This window comes from Meriones unguiculatus, chromosome 6, assembly GCF_030254825.1.
Source record: "Meriones unguiculatus strain TT.TT164.6M chromosome 6, Bangor_MerUng_6.1, whole genome shotgun sequence".
Classification (NCBI taxonomy): Eukaryota; Metazoa; Chordata; class Mammalia; order Rodentia; family Muridae; genus Meriones; species Meriones unguiculatus.
The window spans coordinates 371,567-384,108 of NC_083354.1; the positions used below are offsets into that span (position 1 = coordinate 371,567).

At 40.6% G+C, this 12,542-nt stretch overlaps 2 protein-coding genes across 2 annotated transcripts; one reads left to right on the plus strand and one right to left on the minus strand.

The window, feature by feature from the left end:
* Positions 1 to 1,059: 1,059 nt before the first annotated feature.
* On the minus strand, positions 1,060 to 1,806 carry LOC132654889 (spliceosome-associated protein CWC15 homolog). Its single transcript, XM_060386164.1, has one exon. The coding sequence runs from the start codon at positions 1,795 to 1,797 to the stop codon at positions 1,108 to 1,110; it is 690 nt and encodes a 229-aa protein (XP_060242147.1). The 5' UTR covers positions 1,798 to 1,806; the 3' UTR covers positions 1,060 to 1,107.
* A 2,226-nt stretch (positions 1,807 to 4,032) lies between these two features.
* Positions 4,033 to 7,549, plus strand: LOC132654776 (cell division cycle 5-like protein). Its single transcript, XM_060386079.1, is given in 4 exon segments — positions 4,033 to 4,039; positions 4,346 to 4,380; positions 5,991 to 7,429; positions 7,431 to 7,549. Coding segments are annotated over 4 exon segments (1,503 nt in total). The 3' UTR covers positions 7,453 to 7,549.
* Positions 7,550 to 12,542: the final 4,993 nt, after the last annotated feature.

Genomic DNA, 12,542 nt, shown 5'->3' on the forward strand with positions numbered 1-12,542 from the left:
AAAGAAAGTGATACTTTTATTCAGAGAGAAAGAGGAAAGACAAACAGGAGGCTTTCAGACAAAATAAGTTTAAACTATCGGTTCCTCCTGAACAGTTCTATGTCCAGCTATGGCTTTCCTCACATGATCAGATAATAGACCAGGATTTGTGTCAAAGGTCAGTCAGAATGTAGCTACGTTTATTGGGGCTGATTGGAGATTGCATTGTGCATATAGGCCCCAAAGTTTAGTACAGGTAGAGAGGATGACTAGAACATTAAAAGAGACCTTGAGTAAATTGACCTTGGAGACTGGCACTGACTGGGTGAGGCTCCTCCCCTTTGCCCTTTCTAGGGTTAGGAATTCCCCTTACCAGCTAGGGTTAACTGCCTTTAAGATTATATATATGATGCCTACCCCATAATACCCAACCTTAAGACTGATGCTACCGCTGAAGTGGATAAAACAGGTTTTGAGAAATGTTTAAGGCTCCTGTGCGAGCAGAAAACAGCAGCTTCTCAGGGAAGAAAGCTGCAAGCCTCTATGGTCATAAAAATTGGGATTCAACAGGTAGCAAGTTGTTCTTCCCTTGAAATTACATCTAAAGGAAATAAAAATAAGTTTCATGGTTTTTTTTGTTTGTTTTGAATATGTAAGTTTATTATATTCTATATATCTTGATGTCTGATTATTGATTACTAAATATGTTAAGAGTTTACATAATTTCTATCCTGTCTTAAAAACGAGGTTTTTAAGAATAATAAGGTTTAAAATACTTTTCATATAAAATATTAAAACTGCCCTATTATATGTTTTTATATAAGAGCTGATCTTGCTGGAAGGGAGCCAAAGTTTATAACATCAAAATAATACACTTGATTTTAAAAGTACTGAATTGTTTACATTGATAAAATTTGGTTTTGACTTTTAAAATCATAGTTATACTTTATGGCTTCATTCCTTAAAAGGGTACTTTGAAAAACGGATTTTTTTCATATTGCAAATACAGGTTCTAAAAATATGTTTAAAGCTATGAAACATTTTAAAGTTTATCAAGTAGTTTAGACAGTGCCCTTGGCATTTTTTTCCCTTGGCATTTCAGTCTTTTATTAAGCACATAAAACTGCACTACTTAACATATTTCTCCATGAACTTTTTGTGAAATTTAGATCGCAGTGAATCGTTTACAAATCTTTTGTCTTTCTTCTGATCACCTACACCTTTTGCACAGTTCTTAAAAACAGCGTCGTCGTACCACCTTCTTTTAACCTTGAAGTTGGCCTGAGGCTGGGATGGGCCAGTGAGATTAAGGAGAGGGTTTCCACTCAGAATGTTTTCCATGCGAATTCTCTCTTCCTCTGCTTTTTGTTCTTGTTCCTTCCTGGCCTGCTCTTCAGCTCTTTCCTTCTTGATTTTTTCCAGCTCTGCAAGAAGAGCAGCAGCATCATCGTCATCACTCTCCCCTTCGAAATGCCCATCTTCCTCATCAGTGAGAGGATCATCGGCATCAAGGATGGCAGCAGGGATTTGGTCTAAGCGGGGCTTCTTTGACACTGAAGAGGAAGTCGCATGTTCTCGGGTTGGACAGTCCCTATTCTTTCCCCTTGCAGCAGCTCTCTCTCTCTCTTCCAACTCTCTCCTGAAGTCACGGTTCCGAACCTCTTCGGGGGCATCCTGTGTAGTTTGTCTGTATTTTATCTTTGTATGGGAGGGAAGGTCTCTGCTTGAATACTGCTTTGACAGCTGGCTCAAATCCCCTTCTCCTTTTCCTCTTCCACCTCTTGCAGGTTCAAAAGTTGGTCTCGCTGCTGTTGTCATCTTTTATTCTTCTGGGGTTCCGACCCAGCAACTTTGGAAGCTCACTCACGAACCATTGAGACCCTCAGCTCCCAGTGACCTTGGACATTCTGACAGGGAGCTTGGAAGAGTTTCTCAATCCTTTGGGGGAAAACAAAAGACTGTTATTTCTTTTGTTAAACCAAGCTATATTATTTGAGCCAATTATGAAAAATGCAGTTTTTACAAAGTAATGAAAAGGGTTCTGATGAAAACTTTTATGTGGTCTGAAAAATCAAGAAAAATGTTTGGTTAAATCAACAGAACGGAGCTGGAAAAGCCTAACCTGAAGGTATATAGAATATTATGAAAGATATAAACTGTACATGCTTTGCTTTCTTTTTTTATATTTATGGAACAAAATTCATTTTCAAAGAACTGGGCAGTTGAAACAGGATTCAGTAATGTCTCCTGTCACTGGCATGGAAGGACTCCCACTCCCAAGAGTGTCTATGCTTTATATATCAAGTGATAGCCCATGCTGGTGAGGATGTATGGAGAAAGGGGAGCACTCCTCCATTGCTGGTGGGAATGCAAATTTTTATGACTGTAGAGATCAATCTGGATGTTTCTCAGAAAACTGGGAATAGACTTTCCTCAAGACACAGCACATACCCAATACATGCTCGACCATTCCACAAGGAGACTTGCTCAACTATATTCCTAGCACATTTGTTCATAATTGTCAACAAATAGAAACAAGATATTGTACCTTTATGCTGTTCTTAAATATCTCTAAGTTCGGGTATGTTTTTAAACAGTTTAGAGCATTCATTTTTTACATATTTTACATATATCCATTATTTAGAGGTGATAGTACATACAAAACAGAAAGTTCCTAAAATATTTTAGAACTTAGACAATGCAAAAAAATTGAAAAGCATGTTGTGACTCTCTCTCAGTATAACAACACATCAGGTCAAATAAAGTGTAGAGAAAGATAAATGTAAAATTATCCATAACTTTAACACACATTATATCAGATAACTAAATGGAGACAGAGTCACTTTTTTTTTTGTTAAATACAAAAATATCTCTTCTAAGCAGAAGTTTCAGTTCCACAATAAATTGAAATTAAGAAAACATCAAGGATTTTTCTCTTGTAAATTATTCACTCACCCAGTGAATTTTCTCTGGCTTCAGCAATGTTTGGTAGAGATGCAGTAATGTTCCAAAGAATTTTCTCTGGCCTCAGTAAAGTTTGATAGTAATGTTAGCTCAACTCTAGGGTCAGATCCTCAATGTGTGGAGGGTAATGGTCTAGCAGGGTCTGGAGCCAGAAAGTTTGGATACACACTCTATCCAGTCTGGAGAAGAATGAACCTGGCTAAGCTCTGGAATCTCCTTTTATAGAGGCTCTGAAGACCGCGCCCACTTCCTCCCCTGGTTGGTTTTATTAATGCTTCCAATAGGTGAGCTACAGTAGATTGAATCAACCCTGTTTCCAATCTCCACAAGCAAATCCCCACAACAAGGTTTCCTGAGTTACTGTTTAGCTGGATGGCAGCTCACACCTTTAATCCCAGAGTCGTAGGAACTGTACTACTGAAACACAAAGATTTTTTATTTCAAGGCAGCCTAAAATATAGATTAAGAACTTTTTGTTTTTGTTTTTGTTTTTTTTTTAGTTTTTTAAAATTCTTTGTTAATTACACTTTATTCACTTTGTATTCCCCTTGTGGTTAGAAATTTGTTTGTTTTTTTTTAAAAGGAATTTTACAATATTTTGCTGTCCCTAAATATTTCACAGTGTGCTCACATTTTGCTTTTGATCATGTAACTGATGATGATGTCATCAACTTCTGATTTTAGCAAATACCAAAGACTTCTTTCTTCAGCTAATCTTCATTCCCTAAAAAAAAAAAAAAAAAAAAAAAAAAGAAATCCATAAATCTCATTCTGTTTACTTTTGACTCTGTAGAGTGACATTGGAGTTCAAGGTTTTCTAGCTCCCCAGCTGTCTAGAGTTCATGTTAAACAGACAGAGAATTCTGTCTTAATGCTGTAGATGTGCAATAGTTAAGAAACTTCCGCATCTCTACCAGGTACTTTTGCCCATGGAAGCTGGGTTTGTATTTTTCGTGTTTTTAGCTGAAATAAAATTGCATCACTTTCCCCTTCTCTTCTCTTCCCTTCTTACAGATCCTTTAAATCATCAGCCACAGAAGGTTTGGCTAGGGTTTTAGGTGGATCCTCAGCTCAACGTGGAAAACTGCCATGACAAGTAAGTAATCATAACTGCTCTTTTCCTGCCAATCTTCCTGTGCTTCCTTGATCTCATACTTGCAGAGACATTAACTTATCATTGATTTGGTTTACTATCAAAGTAAACAAAACAATAGATTGCAAATCCAGTTTTAAAAATTCTAGTGAAGCTTATTTACAAATAATATAGAAAAGAAGCAATGAGCCACACAGGCAGACATTCAAGGAATACCACAGCTGCACAGACTGCAAAAACCAACAGATCATGGGGATCCCAGCCCCAAGAGATACACCTATATCCTAACCCCTGCATCATTGATTCCAGAAACATTTTGGAAGAAGGTGAGAAAGCTAGGAAGAGCCAGAATACCAGGAAGTCTTTTGTGAAACTGCCTCTTCTAGAAATGCCTACATAAACAATACCAGAACAATGGACATATTGATGTGGTAGTGGAAAATTTTGAAAAAGTCCCACCCCTAGAAGAAGAATTAGCCTCTATCAGGGATGAGCTCCCTAACTAATCATCTAGTACAAAGTGGTCAGTTCTTGTGCTGCTATTCTTGCTTGTCAACTTGACTGCATCTGGAGTTAACTAAAACCCATGAGGCTGGAATCTCTCTCTCTCACTCTCTTTCTTTCTTTCCTTCTATCTTTCTTTCTTTCTTTTTGTCTTTCTTTCTTTTCTTTCCTTTTCTTGACAGGGTTTTTCAATGAAATCTTGGTTGTCCTGGACTCACTTTGGATACCAGGCTAGGCTTGAACTCACAGAGATCCACCTGCTTCTGCCTCCCTGAGTGCTAGGATTATAAGCAATTACATCACACCCACCCAGCTGGAATTTTTCTTTCAAGGGTTTTTTTCTTGATTGAATTATTTGAAGTAGAAAGCCCCACCCAAACCCAGATCTTTCCAGGTGTGAGGATCCACCTAAGACCCTAGCCAAACTTTCTGTGGCTGATGATTTAAAGGATCTGTAAGAAGGGAAGAGAACGGGAAAGTATTTAGCTAAGAACATGAAAAATACAAACTCAGCCTGTGCAAAAGTACCTGGTTGAGATGCAGAAGTTTCTTAACTATTGCACATCTACAGCATTAACACAGAATTCTCTGTCTGGTCAACATGAACTAAAGACAGCCAGGGAGCTAGAAAACCTTGAACTCCAGTGTCACTCTACAGAGTCAATAGTAAATAGAATGAGATTTATGGATTTTTCTTTTTTTTTTTTTAGAAAATAAAGTTGAGTGAGTAGGGAATTAGGGAATGAAGATGCCTGGAGAAAGTAGTCTTTGGTAGATCATCATCATCTGTTACATGATCAAAAGCAAACTATAAGCACACTGTAAAATATTTAGGTACAGCAAAATATTGTAAAATTACTTTTTTAAAAAAAGCAAAGTTCTTACTCTATATTTTAGGCTGGCCTTGAACTAAAAAAATCTTTTTGCTTCAGTAGCACAGTCCCTAGGACTCTGGGATTAAAGGTGTGAGCTGCCATCCAGCTAAACAGTAACTCAGGAAACCTTGTTGTGGGGATTTGCTTGTGGAGACTGGAAAGAGGGTTGATTCAATCTACTGGAGCTCACCTATTGGAAGCATTAGTAAAAGCAACCAGGGAAGGAAGTGGGCGTGGTCTTCAGAGCCTCCATAAAAGGAGATTCCAAGGCCTAACCAGGTTCATTCTTCTCCAGACTAGACAGAGTGTGTTTCCAAACCTTCTGGCTCCAGACCCTGCTAGATCTATCACCTCCACACATGGAGGATCTGACCCCAGAGCTGAGCTAACATTACTGCATCTCTACCAAACATTGCTGAGGCCTGAGGAAATTCATTGGGTGAGTGAACAATTTACAAAAGAAAAATCCATGATATTTTTTTATTTTCAATTATTTACGTAACTGAAATTTTTGCTTAGAAAAGATATTTTACTATTTAACAAAAAAAGGTGAAGGGGGCGCTCTTGGAGGCCAGGCCAGTGTGTTTGCACGGCAGACTGCAGAGGAGTCTAGAATCACAAATTCTGCTTCCAGCACTGTCCTGTCTGAGTACAATGTCACAAACAACAGCATCACTCTGAGAACACCACAAACCACAGGCTCCCAAGACAGGATTCTGCAGGAAGCTCAGAACCTCATGGCCTTGACCAATGTGGACACTCCACTGAAAGGTGGGCTTAATACTCTACTGCACAAGAGTGACTTCTCTGGAGTGACCCCACAGCATCAGGTTGTGCAGACTCCAAATAAGGTTCTGTCTACTCCTTTCAGGACTTCTTCTAATGGAGCTAAAGGGCTGACTCCCTGGAGTGGAACAACCCCCAAACCAGTCACTAATGCCACCCCAGACAGAACACCACTGAGAGACAAATTAAACATTAATCCAGAGGATGGAATGGCAGACTATAGTGACCCCTCTTTTGTGAAGCAGATGGAAGGAGAATCTCGTGAACATCTCCGTCTAGGGTTGTTGGGCCTCCCTGCGCCTAAGAATGATTTTGAAATTGTTCTACCAGAAAATGCTGAGAAGGAGCTGGAAGAACATGAAATAGACGACACCTACATCGAAGATGCTGCTGATGTGGATGCTCAAGAGCAGGTAATACGAGATGATGAGCATGTAAAGGAAATGAAACGAATGCACAAAGCTGTTCAGAAGGATCTACCAAGACCATCTGAAGTAAATGAAACTATTTTAAGACCTTTAAGTGTAGAACCACCTCTAACAGATTTACAGAAAAGCGAAGAACTGATCAAAAAAGAAATGATTACGATGCTTCATTATGACCTTCTACATCACCCCTATGAGCCATCTGGAAATAAAAAGGGAAAACATGTTAGATTTGCTACCAACTATGCAGAGCACATTACCTATCTGGAGCATAGCCCTTATGGGAAGTTCTCCAAAGAAGAACTGAAAAAGGCCCAGGATGTTCTGATACAAGAGATGGAAGTGGTAAAACAAGGAATGAGTCATGGAGAACTCTCCAGTGAAGCTTACAACCAGGTGTGGGAAGAATGCTACAGTCAAGTCCTATATCTTCCTGATCAGAGCCGCTATACAAGGGCTAATCTTGCTAGCAAAAAGGACAGAATTGAATCACTTGAAAAGAGACTTGAGATAAACAGGGGTCACATGACAACAGAAGCCAAGAGAGCTGCAAAGATGGAAAAGAAGTTGAAAATTTTGCTTGGTGGTTACCAGTCTCGTGCTATGGGGCTCATGAACCAGTTGAATGACTTATGGGACCAAATTGAGCAGGCTCACTTGGAGCTACGCACTTTTGAAGAACTCAAGAAACATGAAGACTCTGCTATTCCCCACAGGCTGGAGTGTCTAAAAGAAGATGTGCAGCGACAACAGGAACGACAGAAGGAGCTTGAGCAGAGATATGCTGATTTACTGGTGGAGAAAGACTTTACAGGCAAAGTTCTGAAGCACAATTGATGCTCTGCCACAGAAGAACTTGTTGCTGGTTTCACACTCTGCAAGGCTGAAACTGATGTTTCTCTTCATTGACAGATTTACCCAGCACCTGTGGTTTCTCAATTGTTTTCAGTGATACCGACCTTGTATGTTCTATGTTACAGACGTGGACTCCAGGATAAGTAGCGTTTATGTCATCCAGACGCTCATTCTTTGCCAGGGTCATATTTGCAAAATTACGTAGTTTAGGCCTTTAATTTAAAAGCCTGACTTTAAATACTGCCTGTGCGCAAACTCTTGAATAAAAAGAACATGTGAAAAAAAATGTGGGGAGTTCTGGCACCTTGCTGCCTCCTGAATTTTTGGCATCTGGCCTGACCTGGCTTAATGGCCTACTGCTTGGATACAATAGTGCATTCCTGGCTGACCTGGGGCTTTCAATAAGATCATCTTCCTGAAATACCTTAAATCTTCCTCCCCTTGGGGATTCCCAAGTAACACTTCTGAGGAACTTTCCAAACAAACATTATTATCACATCTTGTGACACCTCTGGTGGGCCATCCTGTGATTCCTAGTCACTTAGTAACCCTGCCAAAGGCAATTGTATTCCTTCCACCCTGCCTATGAAGTTGTATGAAAAATTCAAATAAACTGAGACCTTGATCAGAGAAACTGCCTTGGTCTTCATTTCTCAAGTCTCTTGTTCTTTTCCATTCCCACTCCCCCATTCAGGATCTCCATTGACAGATCTGCGGGATGTGTCAAGCGGCAACCAACACAGGGCCTGAACACCTCACTCACAGTGCCTGAGGTAGCAGAGCAATCTAAAGCCATCTGTGTGTGTGCAGGGTCCCAGGCAATTGTTTACCTAACAGCAATTGTTTAGAAGCAGGTTGTGTCTGTGTCTGAAGTGGCACTTTCAGCATCTGGCATGACCATTTTAGTTTCCCCAAGCCGATTTTGGCTCACCATGAGTGTCTGCCTTGTCTTGGGTGCTCAGAGCATATGGCAGGATGCCAAGTCTGAGTAGCCAAGAGCAGAGAGACAGTTGTACAAGGTAAGGTCAGGGCAGTTGAGAGGAAGTGCACATTTTAATGCTTATATGGTAAAGTGGGGTTTAGGGATAGGTGGATCAGAAGAAAAATCTGTTGCAGGCATCGTGGTCTGAGTAAAGGTTCCTGGTGTGACCAGACGTGGTGATACCAGGAGAGCCCTTCCTGGCCCAACGTTAAGACCAATGAAATGACGATGTGCACAGATTTTACATGAAAGAGGTTTATTGGAGAGAGAGAGAGAGAGAGAGAGAGAGAGAGAGAGAGAGAGAGAAGGATTGAGGGAGACATGATGGGGAAAAAGGGAGGCATACCTACATAGAAAGTGGAAAGAACAGGAGAGTGAGAGAGTAAGAGAGCAACAAAGTGGCAGGTTGATCCTGTTATGCTTAGATCATGAGACCCCTTCCCTCCAAAGAGGCATCAGGAACACTAGTCTGATGCAAACACACAAGGGTCTTTATTCAAGCTCCAGCTTGGCCCTTCAATTGTCCCTGATGCAGCAGTTCAGAAAGAGCATCCCAGAGCCTAGGGAGGGTAGAGTGTTTAAAGGGAAAAACCACAGCAGGGAATTCCAAGCCTATATATCCCACATCTTTCCAAAGTTTAACTGCACTCTGTCCAAAGTTTGGCTAAGAGTCTCAGAATTTGCTTCAATACCCTACTGGGTAGAGTCTTTCAGAGGCACTCTCTGGTAGGCTACTGTCCAGTTCCCTGGAAAAACTTTTTGTAAAAGGAAGGAAGAAAAGAAGCATGGAAAACAGGAAGGAAATAAGGAAGAAATACCTTTAATCTTGGCATTGGAAGACAGAGACAGGAAGATCTCTGTGAATTCCAGTCCAGCCTGGTCTACAGACTGAGTTCCAGGAAAGTCAGAGCTACATAAAGAAAAACCTGTCTTAGCCAACCTATATGACAAACTAGGGGAGACTTTTGGAAAAGTGGGAGGAAGGATTGAGGGAGCTAGTGGGGTCAAGCATACCACAAGACCTATAGAATAAAGAAACCTGGGCACATGGGGGCTCACAGAGACTGAACCACCAACCAGAGGCATGAATTGGCCAGACGTAGACCCCCTACACATATGTAGCAGATGCTTAGCTTAGTTACCATATGGGTCCCCCAACAATGTGAGTAGAGTTTGTCTGACTTTGCTACCTACATCTGGATCCCTTTCTCCTAGCTGGGCTACCTTGTAAGGCCTCAGTGGGAGAGTATGTGCTTAGTCCTGCTGTGACTTGAGGTGCCAGGGTGGGTTGGTACCCATGGAGTGTATACTCTGCTCTGAGAAGGAAAATGGTGGGGGGCTTAATGGAGAGATTGGGAGGAAAGGAGGAAGAAGGCTAAGATAAGGCTGTAAAGTGGTTAAATAAATAAATAGATAAATGGAAGAAAAAATAAAAGAAACCCTATCTTAAAAACAGGTGGGAAAAAAACAGTCAACCATCTTTGATATTTAATAGTATTTTAATATTTCATAGCAATAAAAGAGATAACATTACAAAAGGAAAAACTCAAACAGCACTAAAATACTGGATTACAGCATCCTATGGTCATGTGTGGCTAGACAAGAAGAAAGGCCTGACAGGAGGGTAACTGAATATGAGGAAACTCTTGGCTATATCCAGGAAACTTACACATCCACCCTCACAATCAGGGAGCACACCAACCCGGCCCACTGGCTTCTCTATACAGTGATGAAATCCTGGGCAGGTGGTGAGGACACTGTACTGATTACCCTGCTTCACACACACAAGGAGAAATACACCCTCCAGTTCAGTCTGCTGGTTTCTCTTCCTCAACCAGGCATCCTGACACACCCCTACAGCTCAGTCCCATGAATCCTTCAAATCCAGTTCCTAGTAATAGTTTCCAAAGGTGAAGCTCCATGATCCCCAGGCAGCAAAACAGTGTCCAGCAGATTCCACAGATGTCTTCTGATGGCGAGGTCTAAAGCTGAATCTTCTCATGACATTAAATAGGTTTGTCTTCTCATGGAGTAAGATTGTATTTTCAAAGAAAATGTTCACTGTGGGAAGAGCCAACAATTTAGTTAAAACAACTGCTTACGTTTCTCTGGTTGGGGAGGTAGTTAGAAACATACTAGATTTAAAATGAAGGCTACGACTAGAGGGTTAATTGTGGCTCAAAAACATCAAACTCAAGAAATTCCACAAGCAACAGAGTTGGATCATGATGAAAATATTTCTGAGAAGTTGTAGCTGCTGTAGTAGTGGGAGGAGCCTCAGGTACTTCTGTCAAGTGACTTTGAATTACACCTGGCAAACAGAAGTTGTGTGTGTTGCAGTAAGGTCCAGAGCAAAGGCTGTCCTCATGAGCCCCCTATTCCTAACACATAAGTAGTGACTACTTTCTTATTGGTGCTTTGCTTTACATGTACCTAACATATTTATACTCAAGAAAAGCTAAGCATGCATTAGAAGTGGTTTTCTGGTTGTAATTGTCTGCCTTTAAGCCCTGGCTCATCTGATACCCTTGCCCTGTGTGGTTACAATTCTCCTTTAGATCTAGTGGGGAATTTAGACACTGCCTCATGTCCTATCTATTTGTTTCATCTTTATTGCTCATGATATGCACTTGTGTGTATACAATAGCTTCCTGATTATTTATTTACATCTTTTGAGACAGAGTCTTGATATTTATTCTTGACTGGCATGGAACTCACTATGTTACATGCTGGCTTCAAACTCATGGGCAATCCTCTTAGCTCCATACTTTAATATTTATTTTACTTTTATTAATTACACTTTATTCACTTTGTATCTTAGCTTTAGCCACCTCCCCAATTCTCTCCCAATCCTACCCTCCTTCCCTCTTCTTCTCCTATGTCCCTCCCTCAGTCCAATAATAGAGAAGGTCCTCCTCCCTTTCCACCTGACCCTAGTCTATCAGGTCTCATCAGGATTGGCTGCACTATCTTCCTCTGCAGTCTCGTAAGGCTGCTTCCCACTCAGGGGGAGGTGCTCAAAGAGCCAGCCCATGAGTTCATGTCAGAGACAGTCCTATTCCTATTATTGGAGAACCCTTTTGAACACTGAGTTGCCATGGACTACATCTGTGCAGGGGTACTAAGTTATCTCCATGCATGGTCCTTGTTTGGAATATCAGTCTCAGAAAAAAAGCCTGGGCCCAGATTTTTTTGGTTCTCTTGCTCTCCTTATAGAGCTCACTATATCTTGTGCATGTTAATCTAAGGATTTAAAAATTCAACTGCTTAAATATTCCATGGAACTCAACTAAATATTTTCATTACTGTGTACACTTAATATGACTTAGATTGGCCTGAAACAATTTAACAATCCTATCTCTCAAGGAACAAATAATACTGTATTTTCACACCTGGATCAAATACAACACTGCACTCATATTCATTTATATTTGTTTGTTTTAAAATGACCATGTGACAAAATATGATTACAAATATGGTTCTTTCTAGGAAGATAAAATAATCATGTATGTTAAGGTTATCTCTTCGTTGAAGGGCACCTCTGGTCATTTCAGCAATGCTGACACTCACCGTGGAAGCAACTGGACCTCTCAGTCATTCCAGTGATGAGCAGGGCACTGAGCTCTGGTTTCATAGGATGGGGCGTTCAGAGCTGTACTAACTCACTCCTACAAAGAGTAGAAGACCTTGATCTGCCTGGTGTTAAAGACACCATCACAGTGATTAGGAGAAATACTCATTCCAAGTTCAAACAATGAATCAGGGGTTAAATCCCTTCTCACACAAGACTGACAACTTGAGTTCAATCCCTGGAACCCATGATGGAAAGAAAGGACTGACTCCTGAAGGTTGTCCTCTGACCTCCACACGTGTACAATGGCAAACATGCATGCATGCACAAACATAAAGAAAACAAACCAAATTAGTACAATTAAACAGTTGATTGAAAATATTTCATATGAACATTTTCTGATATCATAATGACCCCAAGATCAGGAGACAAGGTTGTTTCCTCCTAGATACTCTCTGGAGCCCTTCCTGCTACCAATTTGTTTGTCTATGTGTTTCCTGCTATTTCT